Raw genomic sequence first — 20,923 nt, forward strand, 5'->3', positions numbered from 1 at the left:
AGCCGGTATCGGCTGTTGCATTGGAATTACTGGAGTATGCCCAGCCTGTTGAGGAATCGGTGCAGCCCCTGCCCCATCATCCGAATCTTCAGAGTCAAACATAGGTCTGAGAGCACAGGCACCCCCACCAGTTGTCCTGGAGGCCGCAACTCAGCCACCCTTCACCATCCACAGTGTGAGTGTCTATAACAGTCAAATCCGATACCAGATACACACTACGAGCCTGACAGCTCACCTGGGACGGGCACCAGCTCCAAGGACCAGGAACAAAGCGTGCTGGTGTGAATGTCTCTCAATCACAGCCTTCTCCGATGATGAAGAGGACAAAGAAGATACCACAGCCACTTGATGATGAAGGGGACGAAGAAAGATGCTGTCTCCATCCGCTGGCATCCACCAATGTATATGTGTTCCAAAAATTAAGCCATAAGCATGGAGTAGGCTAAGCAGGTACAGTCATGTTAACTCTTCTCCTGGCTTTCACACGACGTAGTAGCACCAAAACTACATGAAAATCCACAATCCAACCATGGGTGTGCAGATCATGCTACCTGCAAGCATAATTTCCAAAAATTTGGCCCAAATTCAATTCCCCCTCCAAACCGGAGCTCGGAGAACATCCGCGGCCTACCAGACAAAATGGCCGCCGTCCGTGTGTACGAGCCGCAGCCACGGCGTAAGACGGAGCATCCAGGTGCTGCGTATATGCAGAAAAAATTCGGAAGCCTTCACCGCCGGGCCCGGGCATCCGCACTCGCTCGTCGCCACTGTTGGGGGGCGGTCCTGAGCCCCCACAGCGTGCCCGCAAGCCCCCACCCGAAAGGACACACACGCACACAGCCTTTCGGTTTGGGCTTCCCGGTCGCTCTCCCCACGGCCGGGAACGCCCCTTTATTTATATTCTGGGCGGCGGCGTGCAACGTCACGCCGCCGCGTAAGCCCGTCATTACGGGCAGCGCCACAGTGACCGGGCCTCCGGAGCTCTGTACCTCGAGGCTGGGTCTTTGGCAATTCCGCACTGATTCTTGCTGGGGTTGTGCCAAATGACAGCTGATCACTTCTTACAGCAAAAAGACGTATTTAAAGTTCTTGCGGGCTGGGCAAAGCTTTATATCACCGCCATTGCTTGTAGTTTCTCGAGGATGCTAGCGTTCTGGCTTCCATCTTGCCTGCGCCCCCTGGTGGTCTATGTTTTGAGATTTTTAAAATATATTTGTAAATTATATGATTAATTCACCATTTGACAGACACAATGTTTTTAGTTTGAAATTTCATATATGCTAAGATGAATTTTCTTTTAATATTCATAGGTAATGTTCCAAAGGGTAATTTCAAGGTTCGAAGTGTATGTTTTTAAATAGTTGTTAGTGTAAATATTTTGATGATTGGATGTGTATGTAATTGTGATTACATTTTGTAAAGGTTTATTTAAAACCAACACAAATAAATAAATACAATACAAAAATAATAAATCATCTTTGCTTGGCATCCAAACTTCATTCATACAGTACGCACATTTTCAGTTGGCTGAAAGAGCATTTTCTGGAAACCACAAAGTCTGTAATGATATAAGAGAACATTGTTGTGCATACTTGGGGCCAATAAGAGATTTTTTGTCTCGTCAGAAAAAGTGCCATTTTGGCACCTCCCCAAGAAACTTGTAATGAGTCCGGATTTACCACTGTTTGGTGCAGATGCCTCAGGCCTCCAAGTCCAGTTTCAGGGTAACCACGGGCTATGTAAATAACTCACATTTAGATTCACTGTGTTTAAACGCATTTTGCTAAGATAGCCTGAAAACCTGAAGTGGATTTCGCTCTTGAGGACTGGATTTGAATACTCCTACTTTAGTGCCCTCACCCCTCTTGCTGGTGGGACAAGAGCCGGTCTTCTAGAGCTTCCTTGCTGGATGCATGGTACTACCCGCAGTGTCTCTTTTTGCCTAGGCTAACTCGGCGGGAAAGGTGAGATCAAATATATTTGCAGAGATTTTCATTCACTCATCTTTATTTTCCCACAGCTGAAGTGCAGGAGCGTGTTGGCAATGGTGGACAATATGTGATTCGCTGGGAGGACGGCGGCTCAGTGGTACAGACGGCTTCCTGGATCTTTGGGAAATACAGCCAGCCTCGGATTCTCAAAGCTGGAGTCCATGTGCTTTCGCTGGCACACCCATCATCATTGACCTTCTTGCCAGCTGTCATACTTGATACAAACGGAGCCAAGCTATTGGTTCGCTTCTGCAATGGTGAACGGTTACCAGAAGAAGAAGCACACTTTTGTATTCGGCGTGAGCCGTTTAAAAATAAATAACTACAGCATTAATAAAACTCAGCATCCCAAAACAATCACAACTCAGGTTTATTATCAAAAAGTAAGGAGTGGCTCTGCTGCCTGGTTGAAGTGGCTAACACTGCAAGGGGTGTGGCTGTCTCCCACTTCCCACCTGTGCCACACTCTTTCACCCCTCCCTAATTAAAAAGAAGTAACTCTGCAGCCTAGTTGCAAGGGCAGAAGAGAATATGATATAGTTAGTTGCGCAGTGAACTTTTGTTTGGTAATCATGGGTATTTACAAGAGCTTTTAGTAATGTTTTGGGTGTGGCTTGAAAAACATTTAGGTCTTTCACAGAGCTAATGGTGGTATATTTCGAGCAAGGTCTGCAACCTTTGACTTTCCACGTGTCTTGGATTATGGTCCTCATCAGCCCTAGTGAGCAAAGGTAATGCCTAGGGAGCTTGGGAGTGTTAGTCCAAAACAGCTGAAGAGGCACCGGTTGCAGACCTCTGAGCTAGAGGAGCCCAGTCTCCAATCAGAAGCTCCATGATGTAGAAAGTGCTCCATATTGGTCCATTGTTTCTAGCTCCTCCTCCTCTCTCCTACTCTTCGCAGCAGCCACGAGCATCCAATTGGAATGCCATTTTCGGCCTAATTTGCAATGCTCAGGGCGTTCCCCATTCCAAGTCGCAGTGGTTTTCTGTATCCCTACCTTTGTGAGGGCCCTGCCTTTCTGCAAGATAGTTTGAAGACGTGATCTGCTTTTTTGTGTCTGGCTCTTCCTTCTTTCCGTCAAGTGGGTGTGGTGCCTGACTCACAGACAGACGAGTTTCTGGATATGATCGTTCATGTAAATGCTGAGATTGTAGCTTTCCTTACTGGTGCCAACTAGTGTACAGCTGCGTGTGTTGCGTTATCTTATCAGTTAGTGAATTAATACTATTATTTTTCTGAAGAACGTTTCCAGTAGTTGAAACGCCACTTTCAGACACGAGTTCTGTCTGTGTAACAATGCAATTGCTTCCGTGAATCGTGTGATATTTTGTTCTCTTGCATTGTGCCGAAACAAGCATTTCCACAGTGTAACGAATTTGTGTCTGCGTATATGCACTATACAGCAAAGACTTGAAAAGCAAGGTGGCCCTGTCTTTCCTGGTACCGCTGCACATCCACTCATCCACTATTTGCATCCATCATGAATGAACATGTTATTCTGGAAGAAAGGCTCATTAGTGTTACCTCCAAATATGGGGCTTCATGGGTCTTTAAATGAGGTGCAGCTGCTCTCTGGATCATGTACAACATGTTCTGCTCAGAGCAATTAAATTACAAATAACGCTGCAGACCTACCAGAGAGCTTAGCAGTCTGGCAGACACCTTCGAGATGAAAGCATTGTGAAATGTCTTCAATGCAAAATCTACAATAAGAGGTGCTTGCAAAGACAATAGGTCTGGCTTTGTAATGTGTTTATCTATTGTATTACTTATAAAGTGCCACGCGCCCGTAGGCCTCAGGGCGCACAAAAAGGACATAGAACAAATACAGCACAAAAAGGACATAGAACAAATACAACAAAAAAGAAAAGACCATATCAGAAATCGCTGACTGAAACAAGCAACAGTTTGATCTGGATCCAGATTAAACAAATGGGTCTTAACCACCTTTTTAAAAAAGCTGGAAGGAGCCAGACCACCTCAATGAGAGGTTTGGGAATTCCAGGACTTTGGGGGCAAGGAAATCAAAGCTACTGGCCCCCAAATGTGAACAGCCTAAAACAAGGCTGGACAAAGGAACAGGCATTGCTGGAACGCAGAGTCCTAGTGGGCTGGTACAACAATAGGTTGTCCAAAAGATAATGAGGAGCCGTAGCCATCCAGCATTTGTATACCATAGATTAGGTTTTACGAGTAATCCCATGACACACTGGGAGCCAGTGCAGAGACTCTCTAGCTGGTGTAATATATCCACATCTAGCAAGACCCAAATCGGCACACACGCCCCGTTTTGGGTAACCTCCAGAGCATGAATGTTAGCCTTGGATGTTCCAACCGAAAGACTGTTACAGTAATCCAGTCTCGAATTAACCAAGGATGTGGTCTAAAGGGTGCAATCATAAGTGGAAACAAAAGGGCACATTTTATTCAAATGTTTTATAACATACCCAAAGAATGCCCGTAAGTGATCCACCTGAGATTTCATGGATAGAAAAGAGTCCATCTGAGCACCCTAGGTCTTAACCGAGTCAGCCACCTTGATTATACATCCATCAATGTAGACCTTCTTATATAAAGGGCCCAGTTGTTTCAACCCAGGGCCAGTAGCCACAACCAGGAGTTCAGTGTTCTCCTTATTTAATGCTAAAGAATTCAGGGCCACCTAATCCTGGATAGCCCCATGGAGCTTATTTATGCTTTCAGAGTCCAATGTGTAATTGCCTGATAGTTCGAGGACCACCTGGTTGTCATCAGCATAGTTGGTATGGTGGACACCCAGGAGATCAGGAAGGTCCAAGAGAGGTTTAATGTAGGCATTAAGAAAAGAAGTGCAATACAGGAGCACTGAGGCACTCCAGATGTCGGCATGGACTCAGCCTCTCCACTGCCACCCTAGATGAGCGTGGTCCCAAAAAAGAAGAGAACCAGCACACTGTAGCTTCAGAGCAGCTAGCCACAGATTTTAACCTATCAACCAGGAGCCCATCATCTACCAAATCAAAAGCCGCAGACAGATCTAGCTAAATCAGGAGCACAGAAACCCTCGATTTTCAGATTGTTTCATCTTGCAGGGGCTCCACAAAAATATTGTACCCTCGAAATCTACAAAGCTTGACTTTTTGGCTTTGCCAATAGTTTATTTTTCATTTTCCTACAGTGCTGTTGCTGTGTTGTGGAAAAAAATTAATTCTGTTTTTTTCTCCCGCCTCCACGAAATGTGACACCAATATTTGTTTTCTGTGCTCTGAGCACCAGTTACCTTTTGGACTCCCCCTCTGGCATTTTCGCTCCTTGCTGATATTCACAGGTCACCATATTGGTGAATTGCACATTTCTGGAGTAGCTGGACAATAGTGTAAAGATGCGCTGTTCAGCCTCCTACATTGGTCTCAGGAGCTTGCTCCTGGCATCATTGTATGACAGGCTCATTGACAAAATGAATTCTGCTCTGCAGGAGTATGAGTAGTGGCTAAACCTCCTACTGAGCCCCACACTTCTAAAACCAACAGTGATCCCAAACTTTAAAGGTAAAACAGGCACAACAAAGATATACCTCCTTTGTCTGCTGTGGTAATGTGGGACAAGGGAAGGCTATACTCTCAAGAGTGGTGTGAATGTGATTCAGTAGTGACCCAAACAGCAAAGTATAACAGTCCAAAGGAATGTCCAATTGCTGTTTTATAAAAATATATACACTTTAATTGAAGACATCAATGTACAAATAACTATTGAAACACTATAAAAACCCACCTCTTTAAGGGAGAATATGCAAAGACATAAAGATGTGGCACTTTGGGTAATGAAAACAGGGGTGTAAAGGCAATAAGCAACATAGGAATTCAAAAGGATACGTTGCTCAGAGGGAAAAAGGTGCAAAAGTGATCTAACCTATTGCTAGGGCCCAAAGATGAACCAGCGGGCAGTTATGGGTCAATAGTACCTTTCTGCTGTTCTTGGGGAGTTTAACAGCATTGAGCTGGTTTTCAAGCAGTGCTGTGATGCGGGTGGAGCCAGGTTCATGGACAGCAAGTTATGTGGGTCAGGAGCCAAGCTACAATCTAGTCGGTTTGAATCAGTAATCAATGCGTTTCGAATGGGGAATTCAGGTCGTGCATTTTGGATTGCTCTCCAGGGTTGGATCAGAGGACAAGGTGGTTTGAGCTGTTGGTAACCACTGGTCTGGGTCAGTGTTTGTCCCAATGCTCCAGTGGTTCGAGTCATGGTCTGTCTGTTCGATACAGTGACCTTGGTGCTCTGGTGTAGGGTCCAAAGAGATGACAGTTCAGGTTCGGTTCACAGCGCCGAGCAGGTTGTTTGAGCTGAACTGGTGATGGGTACTGCCTGGCATAATGCTGTGGGGAGCTGGTTTGGGAAGAGCAGTAGACAAGTTTGATGCAGTGTCAAAAGCAGCGCCAGCGAGTCCCCTTGGGTTGAGTGCCATTGGACCAGTTTGATGTGGCAGAACAGGGACCTTCTGCTGATTTGGTCCTCAGGTGCTGCGTGACCCAGTCTAGGGGCTGCAGGACAAGAGGAGTCCTTTCAGTTTTCACTCTCCCAGCCTACCAAGCGTTGGTGAAGAGTGGCAGATCCTGGTCCTCAGCAAAATGGGATCCTCCACCCCTTCTTTGATTCACTCTTGAACCAACACCTGTGTAACAATTTATTTGGACCTCGTTTAGGAGAGTTGACCTTTCCAAAGCCCTCATCCATTGAAGTGAAGAAGGAGCAGTCCAAGGCAGAAGCAATCTCTGCTCCCTACTCACTCGCAGGGCACATTGGGAGTGACTCAATTCCTCAATGTTCACTTACAGCCTCCACAGCTCACAGGCCTCCCGTGCATTGTCACCCCTCAGCAGCTATATCTTGAAGCATCGATGCACACAACGGCTCCTTTGACATCTTACACAGGTTTGCATTGAGATGTCCCTTTTTAGTTTGCGCTTTTAGGTATTGATAGTGACACCTATAAACCAAAACTATTGCATTGAGGTACAGATAGGGAGGAACAGGGGTGGACCTAGAGCTAAAAGAAGCCCTCCCCAGAGTGACATATGAGGAGGGACACATAGTCTGTAGGTGTTGTTTGGTTATGTGCCCACCCATTGCCTGCCCATGGCCATGCTAATCCCTTTGAACATTCCCACCCATTCCGGACTCTGCCTGACCAAAACACCTCCTCATGGTAACTCTTTGAGCTTGCTCTAATCAAACCTTCCCATCAGACTCTGCATTCAAAGTGCCTGTCTGTGTTTGTTCAAAGCAGTCTTCCGAGAGTAAATGACTTAATTGAAGTTGTAAACATGCTGTCTTACCATGTCTTTCTTAAGCCACTTGATTTATAAGCACTCTGCATGTCCTTCAATGAAGCCCTGTTAAAAACAAGCATTGGCAAAGCCACTGAAGTCCTGTTTAAAACAAGCATTAGATAAACCAACATTTTTGGCTTGTGCATAGGTGTTGTGCTTTTCCAGGCACTGCTTTTAGATGCGCAGGTACTCGCACCATTTTGAACCTGCTACCAACAATGGGCAGTTAATACCTCTCCCATGCCTACACAAAGCCCAAACTGTTGGCATTGCCTATGCTTGTTTCATGTGCAAAGAATGTGAAAGTGCAATGTATTTAATCTGGTCTTGCACCTGAAACTACCCCAAACAGAATGTCAGGTGCATCCACCCGCTGAGTGCCTGACATTACCACTTTCACTCCAGCATCCCACCAGTAAGGAGCTGTTGCACTTCCAGGGGCTCAATGATACATAGCCTAAAGAGAGTTGAGGGCTCTGTGGCTCTACTCATGTGTAAGATCAGCACCGGAACTCGAGGGCGTACTCACCTTCACAGCAATATCCTGCCACTTCAGATCTTCTAAGGGGGCACGGCCACCCCTCTTTTGTGTTTATCCTCACCACTGCCTCCCCTAAAGCACAATATGGTAGGGTTTGATCTTCTCTTCTTCTGTCTGTAATTCCAATGGCAACCTGGCCACCTCAGATATGACAATACGCAGCAGCAACCACTTAATCCTTTCTTGTCTTGACACTTCCTCTGGGGGGCCATCGCTAGCTGCCCCCCACCACAGCCTATTTGCAGAATGTCTGGTTCGTTACCTTGCCCTCCCGTGGACCACTCATTGCCAGTGTAATATTGATGAAAGTACTGAAGCAGTATGTAAGTTCATAGACAAGTCCCTTTATTAAGTTACATAGTACATGTGATTAAAGTAGATGTAAGAGGGCCCACCGGGGCCCACCACCCAGGTAACTCCCAAACGGTCACTAGTGGAACACCAGGGGTAGGGACTGTGAAGGCATCAGGAAGTAGAAACAGACAACCGAATTAAAGGTTTGGGATATAAACTTTCATTTAAAAAGAAAAACGGTTGGAAACGGCCTATCATACCCTATGCTTAGTTGGGAGTTCCCTACCTAAATAAACTAGGGATAGTCTGTGTCCAAAACCTATACTGGCCCTCACATCTTCTTGTAAACAATGTTTAGGGATGTTGGTATCAAAATGAAAAGTGTTCATATAAAAGTTCAGAGCTTCTTCCAGCTCTTGGTTTGTAAAGGCTTTCTCTTCCCCAAGTTAAAGATAGTTCACAATGAATAGGGGTTCCCTTCCCCAAGCTTCCAAGTCTTTCAACCTTTCCACAACACATATCTTTGTAGTACTTTCCAGCTTTTCTGGTTTGGTTATCTTCATCAAGTTCACAAAGCACAGTTCCTTAGTTTCAAGTCACACTAAATGTCCTTTATATTCAATCACAAGCTTCTTTGCATTTATTTTAAGCAGCTTTCTCATAGGTAGGTGACCTCGGTGTAGGCGCAATTGTTTCAACCACATGGTCCATCCATTACAGGTCACACAACTGACACACCTGTCTTGCCTCTTTTTTTACAATTGCTTGCTTGGCCACTCTTCACTTTTATATATTCCTATGCCTCTTGCCAATACTTGTTTACAAGTTCCTTTACAATGTAGGATTCCACTAAACTGCTTTCCTTCAATTCAGTATTCAACAGTACTTGCTTTGCGTTCGGATCGGCATTCAAAAGGGATTGCTTTCTTGCTTTCATTGAAATTGGTATTCAAAAGTGTTTGCTTTCCTTTATATCAGCATTCATTAAAGTTCCCACAAGTTATATGCTTGCCTGCCGCCCCAAGTCCCCTTTCCTAGGCTGACTCACTGCTTTCTTTCTCTCTCTCTCTCTCTCTCTCTCTCTCTCTCTCTCTCTCTCTCTCTCTCTCTCTTTCTTTCTCTCTCTCCCTCTCTCTCCCCCTCTCTCTCTCCCTCTCTCTCTCTCTCAGTCTGTGTCTCTCTCTTTCTCTCATGCAGAGCCACGCTCTGTCTCAGCGGTTCTCCATGGGCTCGCTCCTGCCAGCAATGCATCTCTCGCAGTTCGGGACTCACTCTGGAGCTTCGCCTGCCCCCTCCGGTTCCTGCTCCGTAGTTCGCCGCAGTCGTCCAGCTTCTTTCAATGTCACTTCCCGATGCAAACACTCTGCATCGCACTGGGGCTCTCGAGCACTCCATCTGCCACGTGGCCTTCCAGGAGAGGTCTTCCCATCTCCAGCAGTCTGTATACCTGCTTCCTCAGCAGACTCCATTGTTCCCGTTCTTGCTGCTTTTAAACTTCCCGCCAGCTTGATTGGTCCGAAAAAATGACTAGGCCGCTCATTGCCGACTTGAAAGTTATGCATTGCTCTTGCTGGTCTTCTGCTCGTCCCAGTAGTGTGTGTGTGCGAAGGCTTGAGGGACAGTGGACTCAAGGTGAAAGAGAAATGGGAGATACCGTGTCTCACCAAAGGGTGCCTCATCTTGCTCCCCAAGTCTCCTTCACCCAGGTAGTCCTCCCTCGCATATCCACCCCCAGGGTCAGGATCCGATAGCTACAGCCTTTCCCTGCCCACCTGGGAGGAGGATATTTTGGGGAAAGAAGTGAGGACTCCCTCTGATTCCTCACAGGACATTCTGATTACACACACACACACAAACACACATTCCATACAGAGCCTCACTCACTCTAACATCAGGGAGACAGGCGTACACCTACTGCAATTATTCATGCCAAGGATATTGGGTATGGTCTTGATCATCCAGACTTTGAATTTTCACCAGACTTGTCTTTTTGGTTTCCTGGATTAAAACACGTATTTTGTCGAGAGAACATTTTCTAATTTTACTTGTGTGCTTCGCTTCGTGTATGCACATAAAAAAGAGACTACACAGCAACCCACACTTTTGCTAGAGACACAGTGCCTGTGTGTGAACAAGAATGCTGGTGTATTCTCGATTTATTTGATGTACGATTTATAGTTCAGGTTCATTTCACACTGCATGTTTAATATGTGCGATTACGATCATGAATGGCTTCTTCTAAAGTGGTTATTCTGACTTCCTCAGAGTTTTTCTTTCAATTTCTCTCTAATGCTCACATTACGGATGCATTCTCCTTGGCTGCTGTGGCGTTCAGCACTTGAATGTATCTAAATTCGAAATCACCCCATGTTCAAGCGTATGCAAATTGATCCGGTCTGTGGCTATAGTTGGTAAATAATGGAACCAAATTGGCTGTTAAATTCCAAGCGAAGATATCTGAAAGCTTTCTTCCTTCCCTAGAGGTGTCTTGTCATAGCCCACTGCTTTCTGGCCATGGAAGCAGCACTGCCGTGCCTGAAAGAGCATGACTGACTGAATAACATTATCCTTGGGTCTTGTATTGCAGATCCCGGCACGTGGAACCTTATCTTTGTTTCGGACTCTCAGAGGAGCAGTTTAACATGGCCGTTCAGATGTACCACCAGCGGATTTCTGAAATAGAGGCGAGGAATGGGAGAAGCCTTTCCGAGGGTGAAGAGTCGATGTCCGATTCCTCTGCGATTTCTATTACACCAAGCAACTCTGATAAAGAGGACCCATAGGAGCATTAACCTTTTTTTGAGAACCACGATTCTGAAATGTATGAGCAGATCAAACTTTGATTGGATGAGTTGCGTTGCATGCACCAGTATATAGCTTTATCCTAGCAGTGCTCTGGGGTCCATTGCTCGACCAAAACCTGCTTGAATTTAATTTGTTCACAGTTATTTTTTGCTCAAATTATACCATCAAACAGTAGTTGGTGTGTTGGGCTAAGGCAACATCGGTGGAGGGAGGAGGGTGGGGGGCCGAGCGTCCCTGCATTCATTTGTAAATTATTCGAGCAAAAAAAGCAAAACCATTTCAAGCAGTTTAGTTTTCGAGTAATAGACCTACATCTTGCTCCCAATCATTTTGCATTTTGTGTCTGGGTTTATAAAGTACAAACGTATTCAATCATGATAATACATGTGATTCACCCGGACATTCTGCTTGCTGCCTCCCTCTGCACTGCTCTTATGAAGATCCCGTTAATGAGAAGAGTGTTGTTCAGGATGGCACATCTCTCTGCCTTTATCACTACAGTCTGAGTCTCTACAAAACAAATACACCAGTAAATGCATTGCAAAAGTGGATTGGAATTAAACGGGTTCCTTGTGTACTGTGGCTGTTTTTCGTAAAACTCAGACACATGGGCCCTCATTACGACCCTTGCGGAAATTGACTGACCGGACCGCAACAGCGTAAATAGCGTTTCCGCCATTGCACGAAGGAGCAAAGTGCGGCTAATTACGACCCATCGGGCACGAGCATTACGCCATGGCGGAATCCGAAAGGCTGCGATGGCGGAAATGACCCCAAAACGGCCCTTACCGCCGCCGTACGCTGCACCAGGTGCAATACCGCCACCCATCTTAGCGGTCACCGTAATGAGCGGGCACCGTAATGAGCGGGCACCGCAAATTACGGGCACCGTAAATATACGGAAACGGAAGTAAAAGCATGTGGCCGGAACGGGAAACAGCACGCCGCACAACTATAAAATCCGAATCCCAACACAACCATTAAAAATCCGACCCTGACACACATCCCAACCCGTTAGCAACCCCAGTTCAAAAAATAAATATGGGAAAGGTAGCCAAGAAAGCGTGTGATCGCAAGCGGCAGGTCCACTTCTCCCGAGAGGAACTGACCGTGCTGACCGAGACCCTGCAGGAAAATGGCGCCGTCGTCTTCTCCAGTCAAATGACCAGGACGGCCCTTGCCAACAAGAAGGCCATATGGGCCCTTGTGGCACAGCGCGTAAGTGCGGTGGGGACAACACCCCGCACGCCACAGCAATGTCGCAAGCGGTGGGACGACCTGCGGATCCGCGTACGCAGCATACTTTCTGCGAACAGGAACATCGCCACAGCTACCGGGGGGGGATCAGAGTCGCCCATCAAGTTGACCCCCTGGGAGGAGATCTGCGCCTCCACCATAGGAATGGAGAGCATAGAGGGAGTCGGAGGGATGGAGAAAGGAGTGCCGACATCCGGAGAATCAGGTAGGTTTGCCAAGAGAAACAATGCGAAATCCACAAACCACGAACATGTGCAGTACCATGTGACCCCATAGTGCAATACATACTTTGCCCTGACAGCGCCCTCTAAAAGTCAGAATGAATAAACAAACTAATCAAGATGCCATAAACAACCCCTACATGTGCAGCATGCACCCCCTAACTGCAGGCAGCCAAATGAATGCATCCTCAATCCACACGAAAATGAGACCACCTCCAAGGCCCAGTCCCATATCAGCCTCATGTACCACCCCAATGCATTTGACACGTTGCCATTCCAAATCCGACAGACCCATAACTAACGCTCGCCCCTCTTTACTCCACCACAGGGTCCGATACCAACGACGAGCTGCAGGACACCCCTACCAGCACGCCTGCAAAGAGGGCCAGGACCAACGTCCCAAGAGCCTCCACCTCAGGTGCAAGGATCAAGACACGGCAGCAGCAGGAATCAAGTGCCAGCACACTGGAGGGGACTGCAACAGGCACCCCAGCAGCCAGCAAGTCCACAACCCCAGCACCACAGGTCCCCCCAAAGAACGTATCTGATGGCACTGCCTCTGGTGGTAGCAGCACCATAGGTGACACAGCTGTCATGCCAGCATGCTCCGACACGGAAAACAGTGCTGGCGACGTAGGTACCATCCATGACCTTTCCCAATCCCCCTGCATGTTCCATCCCCTACACCATGACGAAACCACGCAGGGGCACCCTGAAGACGACGACTGGCCAACCCCCACAAGTCCTGTGCCAAGGCAACATGTGTTGAGCAGCCCCCCTGTCACACCACCGCAAATGTCCATGGCCCAGCAGAGGCAACAGTCCCTCGACCTGCTGATCGAGCAACAGCAGGAAGCGTCCACGCTACTCAAGGACCATGCAAATGAATGCGGGGGTTCCAGGGCAGCCATGGAAACATCCACCGAGACACTCAGGGCACAAATAGAGAAAAGTAGTGAGAGCCTCAGGGGAGAAATGGAGAGAAGCACCGAGAGCCTGAGAGCACAAATGGAGAGAAGCACCGAGAGCCTGAGAGCACAAATGGAGAAAAGCACCGAGAGCCTGAGGGGGGAACTGCATGCGACGTCCAAAGACGTTTGTGCTGAACTTGCTGCTGTGCGCCGTGTGCTCTCGGAGCTCTCACAAACCCTCAGAGACATGCATGGACGCGAGCAGGCAGAGACGTCATCCGTGGCAAGTTCCGTCCAGGGCAGCCCCCAACGCAGATCTGGCAGGAACCTGCGCTCCACGGGCAGGGGTGCCCCTGATACCCGTAGAGGGGGCTTGCAATAGCGTCTACCCACGGGCAGCATGCATATCTGGACACTGGTGTTGGGGGGGGAGGAAGTAGGGTGGAGGGGGTGTGTTGGGCTTCACTGGGTGGCGGGTCCATAGGGTGTATGAATCAAATCACATTAACAATACAGCACTTCATTATCATCCAATGACATGTGTGGACATTGATATTTGCGTACGAGGCCTTCATAGGCGTACAGTCCACTATGTGCCTGTACTACACACACACAGTGCCACAGGTCCCCTTTCCGTGTAATAGGCACCATGCGTGGTTGCTAGAAGCATGCATCTATGATGCTCTGTCGGATTGCACGTGCATCCTGTGCCTCATGGACTCCCTGGCGTCCCTCCACATCCCCACCCTCATCATCATCATCTTCAGGTGCATGCAGTACAGCGTCAGGGGGCATGGGCACATTCCTACGTATGCACATGTTGTGCAGCATGACACATGCCATGACCATCTTAGAAACCCTCTCATGGCTGTACATGAGTGCCCCGCCAGACCTGCTGAGGCTGCGGAAACGAGCCTTCAGTAGGCCGAATGCCTGTTCAATGACCACACGGCTACGTGAGTGGGCATGGTTGTAGTCCTCCTCATGCTGGTTCTGTGGGTTCCGGATTGGTGTAAGGAGCCATCTCTTCAGTGGATACCCGGCATCACCTGTATGGGACGAATAAAGGGTGTCAGTGGAATGATAGTGCTAAGTAGCCCCCCACCCCTCCTGCAAGGTCATTGACGCATCAAATGGGCCACGATGTCATGCATGGAATGAGACTCACCGAGTAGCCAGGATCTGTGCCCTGCGTGTCGCTCCATGTAGCGTGGTATTCTTGTGTTCCTCAGGACCATAGAATCATGGGTAGATCCTGGAAATCTGGCACAACAATGCGTAAAGATCTTGTTGGAGTCACACACCATTTGCACATTGATTGAATGAAATTGTTTCCGGTTGCGGTACTGGACCTCCATGGCATGTGGGACAACCAATTCAACATGGGTGCAGTCGATGGCACCAATGCAACCCGGGATGCCGCCAAGTGCATGGAATCCCACCTTTGCGTTGGTAATCTCCTGGTACGTGCGTGGTAGTGTGATGTGGTCGTCGGCGTGCTTCAGGAGGGCATCGTGCACTTGGGAGAGTGTCCGTGAGAACAGTGGCTGTGAAATGCCATGCAACTGTCCCACTGTGTGCTGGTAGGTGCCTGTGGCCAGGAAGTGGAGTACAGACACCACCTTCAGTAGGGGTGGGATGGCGGTTGGGCTATCTATCATGCTCACGAGGTCAGCATGTGTCATGTCCACAATGGCGATTATGGTGTCCCGGTCCAAACGGTAGAGGGTGTGGATCTGCTCAGCAGTGAGGTTGAACGGATCAGCTCGGAGGCGTGGGATTGCGGGCCGCCTGCGTGGTGGTAGTGGCAGTGCTTGTGGGCCTTGCTGACCCTGCCTTGCCCTCCTCCTCCTCCTTCTCCTCCGTCTCCCCTGTGCGCCCGGTTGTTGTACCTGTTGTTGTTCGTCGTCTTCTTGTAGTTGTAGCACTTGCAGTGCTATCTGGTGCCCCAGGCCCAACATCGCTAGTCCTGCCGGTAGCATTTTGGAGTGGGAGTGGTTGTGGGAGGGGTTTGGGTCTGCTATATATGTGCTGTCGGCCTGTATGGCCTCCACCTGTGCTGATTGAATGAATCTGTGGCAGATGCAATCCCTTCTGGCCGAGCACGTCCCGCACGTAAGGCTGCATTTGGCCGCATGGCATCTTGGGGTTGGAATCATGTATCAAATCCCGATGGCAGTGTGATGTACTTTGACTGATTTTCATGCTATGCTCCCATTGTTACACATGCTATGATTGCAGCCGCTTACATACCTGTGAAGAGTCAGTGGTATGTAGGGCTCGATCGATGGCCGACCCTCATGCAGCACAGTATCGTACTTCACCGACGGGCGTGGCGTCCCATTTGTGATTGCAGCCAGTTAGCATTATGACACACAGCCGCACTACATTGATGTAATTGTGAATGCAAGCGTTCACAGAAGCCTTTTCGACGTAATGTTGCAAGTGAGGAATTCGAAGGCCAGGATTTTTGGTTGCGAAGTAGCGGTGAGGAGACGCCCACAGGTCTGCCTGGAAATGTAACGTTCTATTGTTGAATGTCCTTGGGACAGGGCCCATAACGAGCAAGCAATGAATGACATGAATTGAATGGGATGCGCAATAGCGTAGTGGACGATAAGGCAGGACGTTCCCAAGTCCATCTAGCTTCACGACACTACAGATCCGGCCAGGAGCACAGTGGTTTTTGCAGACTGCATTACGCACAGACGCGATGGAAGTTTCACATATTATGTGAGTGAATGTTCATGCGTTTTCATTGCGGGATGAGGGAATGATGAATGGATGCATGGACAGATGATTCCATTTAGGGTCTGCCATGTACATGTGTTTTTTGATTCAATCCCCTTCCCCTGCGCTATGTGATGCAAGGCTGCCATAGTGGGACTTACGTCTATCTGCCCTTGTCGGATCCTCCCTGTCTCGACGCGCCTTCATACACTTGTGTCTAGGCACGTTACTAATCCCATGTCATGGGTTCTATCTTGACGGACGCATGCACAGTAACCGACGTTGCCAATGGTGTATTAACCTCGATTGGTTTCGTTATGTATCGATACTGATTTAGGGGTGTGTATATTCCTTTGGAGTGGCCTAGCATGCATATGGGTGTGGATTTGGTGTGTTGAATGAAGATAGTGATGCATCATGTGTCATGTAGTGCAATCGGTTAATTTGTGTTTCATTTTGGTGACAGGTATCTCCTGCCCTATTGCAGATGCCATCTGTACGCCACTCCTCCAGATGGTTTTTACTCTCGACACCTGCAGCTTCGGGTGAATCAGTGGAGCAGCATTACGATCTTATGGGACGATCGCCAATGGGCCACATGCCCTTACGCTGTTCTGGTGGCTAGGTGCAACATTTCGGCCTTTCAGCTGGACTAGTGCCTGCCTCATGGGACGGACCTGCGGTTCTTGCCGCTTCCATGTTGCCTTTTGGAACGTTGATGTTGGCCCTGTGTGCCATGATGGTACAGGGCGTCACACAAGTGGAAGCTGGTCAATTATTGCAGATGCAGCCCTCGGTGATGATGGATGTTTTGGTGTTATTTTACAAATTGCTGTGAGGCCTTTGTCATTTGGATGTGCATTTAAATTGTATTCCGATATTTGGCGTGTTGCGTTATTCTTTGCAGGTGATGTGGCGATTTTCGATTTGTGGCGGTATGTATTGCGAGATGATCTGCATTGTGTTCCGCCTTCTGAGTTGAGTTGTGTGGTACAGTACTGGCCGCTTTTGCCTACGTAGCACAGTGTGGTCACGGATAGGGGCTGCCATTGTGACTGTTTACATGATGTGCTGTTCAGGGGCGGGGGATTGGCTTTTGGCCGACTGGTGCCTGTCAGCCAGGTCGATTGATGGTATGATGGGATGTTCAGAATGTGGCTGCTCACAGGTGCCTGTGTTTGCGTGCGTTTGTTGGAGGGGGACTGGGGTCATGTCCATTGGAATAGCTTCTGTATTCATGCCATCTGTGCCCTGCAGCTCCCATCGGCCCCTCTTGGGATGTGCCTGGCTGCTCAGTCACTCTGCCAACTTGTGTGGTACATGCTTCTGCTGATGGTTGGTTTGTTTACTGGCAAGAGTACAGGTCTGGTGCAATCCCCCTCAGGATGCTGTTTTGGATGTTGCCTTGCGCTGGTGGCAAGCGATGGGGGACTACTGTTGTTTTGTGTCATGTGTTCTTGATTTCCATTTTGATGTCTTGTACCTTCACATGCCTGTGCTGCATCAGTACGGCTATGGTGAAATGCCGTACATGGATGCCCACTCACGGGGCGCTTCGAACACCTGCATGCATTTCTACGTTGGCATGCATGGGTGAATTGTAGATTTCACTGGTTGCATGGTGTGAGTACATTGCGCCTGCCAGGAGTTGTGCAATGTGGCCAGGGAGTGGAGTACAGGCACTCAGTGGGCCATTTACGGTTGGTTCACGATGCCGTATTTCTAGCCATGGCGGAATGGTCCATTCCGCCATGCCTGATGGCGTTAGGTACATGTCCGCTAGGGTCGGAATTGCCGTACCGTTGCACCATGGTGGTGTTTGCGGTTTGGCATGGTGCGCGCGCGCGTGCTTAGTGCAGTTAGCGTTGGCGTTCACTACGGTGTCGCTAATGGCTTCGTACTTTGCGGTGACGGGTCATAGTCGCACCGAGCGCTTTTCGATGGCGGTATTGCATTTCCGCCATCGTTTTCCCCTTTCCGCCAGGGTCGTAATGAGGGCCATGGTGATTTAGGTATTTCAAGTACCAAGGGCTACCTTATGTTTTGTGCAGGGGTAAGAGCGTCGGTGATTGTTTTTAATACAAGCACACTTTACAGTGTGGAATTGTATAAGGAACAAAGTAACATATTTTGTGCTATGTGTATATATATATATATATATATATATATATATATACAGAGATAGAAGAAGATAGATGTCATGGCAGTGGAGAGTCATGGCATTGAACCTGGATGGTGCCAACATTCTGAACAATAACCACCTGACATCACACATAGATAGAATGCCCTTCCAAGTCTGCCATAGTCGCCCTATTTACAAGCCGATCTAAGTGAAGATCGTGTGTGCTCTACTTTAGATCATGCTTTCTCAAATGGTCAGCTCTATCTAATAAACTACACATGTAATGCATACTATATTCACTATTAAAAATAAAATGTGTGCTTTCACTATACCCAACTTGTGTAACATGCTGATATATGATTGTGAAAAATACTGATCACATGCAATAATCAAAGTACAAATGCATATTTTTGTGGAGTCAGGGCCAAGATATCTCATAAGAGATAGTTGTGAGGTGGTCTGTGTCCATGTGCCAGCATAGTGTTGAAGTCTGGATTTCTTATCGGGATGTGCCAGCACCATATAGATGTTGGCCTGAGACGGTGAGAAGGGGGCTGATGTCGTTGGTTGGAGGGGTACACGGGCACATATAATCTAGTTAAGATTATCTTTTATTCACCTTGGACCATATGTTAAATGCATTTGCAACGCCCTAACCACAAGATGGTGGCAGTTCTTTGAGACACTGCTTGTACCGGTTGTTACCCAGTGTCCAACTCTTCTAGCAACACTACGTCTATGGCAAGAATCAATCGGTAAGTGGACCTTGAGGCCAATTACAAAGTGTGGCAAACTGTTCTGGGGGGATTAAAAGATAGTTTCTTACATGTCCCCATGCACACCATCCATTTATCACTGTATTGTTGAGAGGTGTGCCGCCGACTGCTATGCATCGAAAAGGGATTCTGTGGCCCGTGGGTTTCCATGGGTAAATTGGCAAAAGGCAAGAGTCCATTTTAAAGACTTGTTGTCAGGCAACACTCAGCATTGCTGCCCATATTACCCTCTTTCACACATGATTGTTTTGGAAATACTGTATGTGATGTAGGAGGGGCAAGGAATGGGAATAGGAAGAATCACTCACTGCATTGCTTTTTTCTGAGGTTATGGGGTACATGCAAAGCATGATGGGTTTGGGTATCGGAAAGTGCCTCCTGGGACTATTTCCTTCTTCCCATTTTCACACAGTAGTCTTCATGAGGAGAGAATGAATTTAAAGGATTCATGTCAATTTGTATTTAAGGGATTTGTGGTAAAGTGTACAGCAGACCCTCATTGGATAAATGTCCAGTCTCAGGCTAGACATCAGAGTAAATTGCAGTTGCAGGCTAGACCATAACATCAACAAATTGAAAAAACAGAGAATTATTTACGCTGCTGTTGTGTATGCCATGATATGTTCTTTGTGTGTATCACCACAGACGAGGGAGTTGATCGTGATGGTGGATGTGCTGTTTCCTGAATTGAGGACAGACAATTTAATAAAATGAACAAAAGACATCTTAGATACAGATCATGTGCTACAAAAAAGAAAATTTCAGATATTTGACTACACAACCATGACAGCCATACCTTCATTGTTTGCAAAGTGTCTGAAGGGACCAACAGCAAACTGGCTCCCCTGTCTGTTCTTGTAGAAAGTAAAGAGATTGGTCAAGAGGAAAAGGCGCAGTTGTCACATCTCAATATTGCACAGACATATACATTGCAATAGGCCTAGCCATTAAGCAGCCAGTTAATAGCCACCTGACTGCCCAGTCTTTAAATTAAGACGTTATCAGCTATTTGTAAGGAACTTATGGTGGCAACAGTAAAGACAGACACAAGTGATCAGAGTTCAAGGGTGTTTATTAAACTGTATATGTGGGATGGAAAAACGCCTAATCTAAACCTAAATCTAAGGTGTCCTTTCCACATGTTTTGAGCACGGGACAAGGCGGGACTCCGGAGCACAGCACACGCTCGAGCTTTTCCAGCACGAGCTAACAGTTCAGTTCTCAGCTATTAGGGCCTTCAGTGGTTAAGTCTCTTTTCTACACGTCTCTTGCCTCCAAGGACCAGATGTCTTCAAATAATAAACAAAAAGTTCCTTTTTTTGCTTGCACGTTGGGTGATATCTTTTACCCCTGGATCCACCTCTTCCAGGCTCAGATCCACAAAAGTTCTTGGCAATATCAGAACCTTCAGTAGTTACGTTTCTTGCTTCCCTGGGTCTGATGAGCTCAAACTCTTAATACCAAAGTTCTTCCCTGTTTGTACTTGGGGTGATAATTCTTCGCCCCCAGGTCCCCCTCTTCCAGGCTCAGACCCATTTCGATTGTCAGCCTCCCTCCGCCGGGTTCACTCTGGCATGTATTCAAAGGCTTTCTCTGTGGCACTTCACGTGTCGGGCGGGTGATGCCCTGAGGCCCACGGGCATGTTGGCGCGTTACAAAAATTGGATGTTTGATTCCCTCCGTCGGGTCACTATGGCTTTCAACACAATCTCATCTGGGATATTCACCAATCTTCATGTCTTTTTAAATAGTTCTCTGTGGACATCCCTCTGCCGTGTTCACTCTTGTCAACATACTAGTCATTGGGACTTTTGGCTTTGCCCCTTCAATCGGGTTCACTCTTGTCAACCTTGTCAATCACACAGTTTCTTGAACAGTTCTTATGTTGTGGGATTCACTTCCCTTAGCGTTACAATCATCTGTCTAGAAACACACCTAGAAACACTTGTGTACAGGCGTGTTATAAAT

General features: G+C 47.6%; 1 protein-coding gene across 1 annotated transcript in view; it reads left to right on the plus strand.

The window, feature by feature from the left end:
* VWA3B (von Willebrand factor A domain containing 3B) overlaps positions 1–11,724 on the plus strand; it is a 2,300,294-nt gene extending 2,288,570 nt beyond the window's left edge. The window contains exons 31-32 of the mRNA XM_069636259.1: positions 2,021–2,255; positions 10,721–11,724. Of these exons, the coding sequence (XP_069492360.1) occupies positions 2,021–2,255; positions 10,721–10,916 (431 nt within the window). The 3' untranslated portion in view covers positions 10,917–11,724. The remainder of the gene's footprint in view (positions 1–2,020; positions 2,256–10,720) is intronic.
* The last annotated feature ends 9,199 nt before the right edge of the window (positions 11,725–20,923 follow it).

Source organism: Ambystoma mexicanum, chromosome 7p (assembly GCF_040938575.1).
Source record: "Ambystoma mexicanum isolate Mex_15411 chromosome 7p, UKY_AmexF1_1, whole genome shotgun sequence".
In the NCBI taxonomy this organism is placed as follows: Eukaryota; Metazoa; Chordata; class Amphibia; order Caudata; family Ambystomatidae; genus Ambystoma; species Ambystoma mexicanum.